The sequence below is a fragment of the Humulus lupulus genome, chromosome X, assembly GCF_963169125.1.
Source record: "Humulus lupulus chromosome X, drHumLupu1.1, whole genome shotgun sequence".
NCBI lineage: Eukaryota > Viridiplantae > Streptophyta > Magnoliopsida > Rosales > Cannabaceae > Humulus > Humulus lupulus.
The window spans coordinates 11,004,276-11,007,583 of NC_084802.1; the positions used below are offsets into that span (position 1 = coordinate 11,004,276).

The 3,308-nt window shown below is 37.8% G+C and overlaps 1 protein-coding gene across 1 annotated transcript; it reads right to left on the reverse strand.

The window, feature by feature from the left end:
• Positions 1 to 1,029: 1,029 nt before the first annotated feature.
• LOC133805492 (uncharacterized protein At3g49055-like) lies at positions 1,030 to 2,255 on the reverse strand. The gene is made up of 3 exons (XM_062243677.1): positions 1,533 to 2,255; positions 1,300 to 1,376; positions 1,030 to 1,162 (listed from the first exon to the last, which is right to left on the reverse strand). Exons 1-3 carry the CDS (start codon positions 2,253 to 2,255, stop codon positions 1,030 to 1,032), a joined length of 933 nt encoding a protein of 310 aa, XP_062099661.1.
• Positions 2,256 to 3,308: the final 1,053 nt, after the last annotated feature.

Sequence of the window (3,308 nt, forward strand, 5' to 3'; positions counted from 1 at the left end):
GTTTAGAAATAGGGTTTAGGTGCACGTTTTCCAATGACAGTCCCTATTTGGGTAACTACCCACTTTTTCCCGAGAAATTTGGGATTCTTTTAAACTGATAATAATTTTCCCACTCCCGTGTGGGAACACACACGATGCCTCGAACTTTATAACAGTTTGGTGTTGGCATTTGAGTTAATCTCGCAATTCGAGCCTTCAGGCTCGATTAATGCGATCTCGTTATCTCGAGCTTACAAGCTCGAGTTATCAAGATCTTAACCCTTTCCTTTCCTCTTCTCTTTTTCTTTTTTTATAATGGGTCTTCACATTTTTCTTCCTAGTTAGATGTCGCGGTCTTCTGAGAATCGGCAGGGGCCCGAGCTTGCCTTCCCTAACCATCTGTCATCTCCCGGACCTGAATTGCCTTTTATGCGAAATCAACGACTAATTCGCGAGCACAAGGAGCGATGCGAACAAGAAGATATACGAGCCTATTTCGACGTCAGATTGACGAGGTCGAAGAGACACTACAAGAAAAAGCTTCATTAATAGCATTGCATTTGGACATTATTAAAAAAACGCTATTAAAAAGTTACATAATCTATACAGCATGCACTGTTCATTGGCGGGAGTATATTATTTCATTGGCGCTTAATTTTTTTCTTTTTTTTTGTCAAAGCCGCTTAATTGAAAAAGGAAAAGACAAAGAAAAACCCATTTCCCCTCCCTCATTCCCGTCTCTCTCTCTCTTCCCACGTTACCCGTCTCTCCCATTTTCACCATTTTCACTCCATAGCATAATCCATCTCTCTCTCAGAGGAACCCAGTGCCTCTCCCACCCGTTCACTGTGAATCTCTCTCTTAGAGGAACCCAGACGAACCCAGCGCCTCTCCCACCCGCATCTCGGTTCTCTCAGTCAGCACCGACCAAGGGTCTCTCGTGGTTCTCTCAGTCAGTGCCTCTCCCGTCCGATCACTCTCTCTCAGTTAGTCAAGCAGCTCCGAAGTACACCTCTACCAAGCAAGTAAGTGCATGCATTTTTGTTTCTTCTAATTGTATACATTAAACTCATTTTTAAAAACAATTCGCTCTCTTTCCTCTAACTCCTTGATGTATAACTTGTTTTCTTCAATAATTTGAGCTTGTTTCTCTGTAAGACTCTGCAATCGCTCGGTGTCTGACCTAGGCATAGTGCTGATGTTAAGTAATAGAAAACACCAAAAAGAAACTCCAAGGGGCATAGAAAGATGTGAACAGATAGAATTGTTTTTAAAAATGTTGTAGTTTTCTCTTTAGTAATTGAATGGTAAAGGGTATACCTGGATTCTTCCAAAGATCGCCTCAACTTAGTTATCTCAAGCCGTAAATTCTTCATTATCCTCTCCACAGTTGATGCCTAATAAGAAAATTTCAAAATGACAGTAATTAGATAGTTTTAACATTTGTCCGATTCTCAAAGGCCAATCATCTAGTTCCAGTTTCAGGCTAATAATGAAATTGGTGTTGGCCATTCTTAATCAACTAAAGTAAGGTAATCTTAGTACATACATACCAGGCTTACTACCTCCTCTTCACACTCACTGCTATCTGACTTGGTTCCTGAAAAACTCTCTAGTGATTGCTCAGTGTTCCCACTTCCCATCATAAACCCAAAACCAACTCTCTGCAAACCTCGCTCCGCAATCTGCAAAAGGGCAACTCTCTTCTGCTCGCTATTCACCTTCAACCTCTTCTCCACAATTTCCTTCTCCAACAAGGCTGCTCTCAGCAAACTGTTGGTATCTCTATTCTCCTCTGTCAAACTCACCACACTATTCTCCAACTCCCTCTTCTCCTTCTTCCTCAATTCTTTGTACTCATTCACCTTCTCTTTAGCCTCAGAAGCAAGTCTTGTAACTACCAATAGCTCTTCAGTCAATTCCAATTCCAAACGCATTGAATCACTCTTTTCTATGCCTTTAATGAACTTGCCATCATCATCATCATCATCAGTTTTTTCTACAGCCACATTTTTTATGATCCTTTCCAAGCTCACATTTTCTGATGAAAGAGACTCCAAGCATTTAGACAAAATCTCATTGCTTTGCTCTCTCTTCATTTCCATGTCTTCAATTCTCTCCCTGAAAATTTCAACTTCCTTTTCAAGTTTTTTCCAATTGTGCCCTAATGATTTGTCTCCCAAGCATCTTTTGAGTTGGCTTTGCTCAAAAAAAGAAGAAAAATTGGCCTCTTTTACTTGTCGATCTTCAACCCAAATATAGTGCTTGCTCTTCATACTCTTCCCCCCCCCCCCCCCGAATTCTCAGGAAAAAAGGAAAGGAAAGAAAGAAAGAAAACTTCACGCCCTAAATTCTCTTCGTTGGTTCTCCGCATTTCATCTCTATCAGGTATCTAATGTTACTCTTTAATTTCCATATCTATGTTTTGATTAATCTAATTTATGTATATCAGCATTTGGGTTTTCAAGAAATTTTAATAATGTACTGAGCTGAGATTCTCGTAGGTGAAATGAAATTAAGTCAATTTTTGGTGGAGTTGGTTTCTTAGAGGTTTCTCTCGTGATGAAATGATGGGATTATTTATTTGTTCTCAATTATTTTTTATCAAATAGACAATTTCTGGGCTGTTGAAAAATATTTTACTTGTTTTTTGTTTTTTGTTCTTTTGATTTTGATTTATACATTTATAAGCCAATACTTTGTATGTAAACTAACTAAAACAATATTGGCATATTATCTACTTTCTTATATGAGTTTGCTCTATTTTTGTCATATACTCTATGATGAGTTCTATTTAATATCCAAATATAAAGGTAAAGTGAGCTATTTCATTCTACTTGGAGTGAATTATATGGTACTAATTAAAGAAAACAAATCAAAACTATGATTGGATTCAGAAAACTTAAAGTTGTACTTCCATCTTAAAGTTATCTACCAACTTTGATACAAGACACTTGATGGGCACTAAATTGTTTCTCTCTCTCTTTACTGTTTTCTGGCTGGAATTGAATTCTGGGTTGATTGGTCTGGATTTTATTGCTGTTTTTTTCTCTGAATTACTGGGTTAGCAATTGTTTGAAGCAGGAAGATCTTATCAGTTTTTCCTAATGATAAAAGCAGTTTATATGAGTTCTGTTTCAATCATTTCAGGACCACAAGAGTACAATAAAAGCAATTTACACGAGTTCTGAATTTCTGGAGAGTGTTTTTGCTGGTGTTGAAGTTGGTATAGTGTTTCTGTACTTGGCGTTTTTTGTTCATACTAGTTCGTAACTGTCCTTTATGCCTTAACAAGCTTAAATGATCATTTATTCTGCTGGACTAATCCT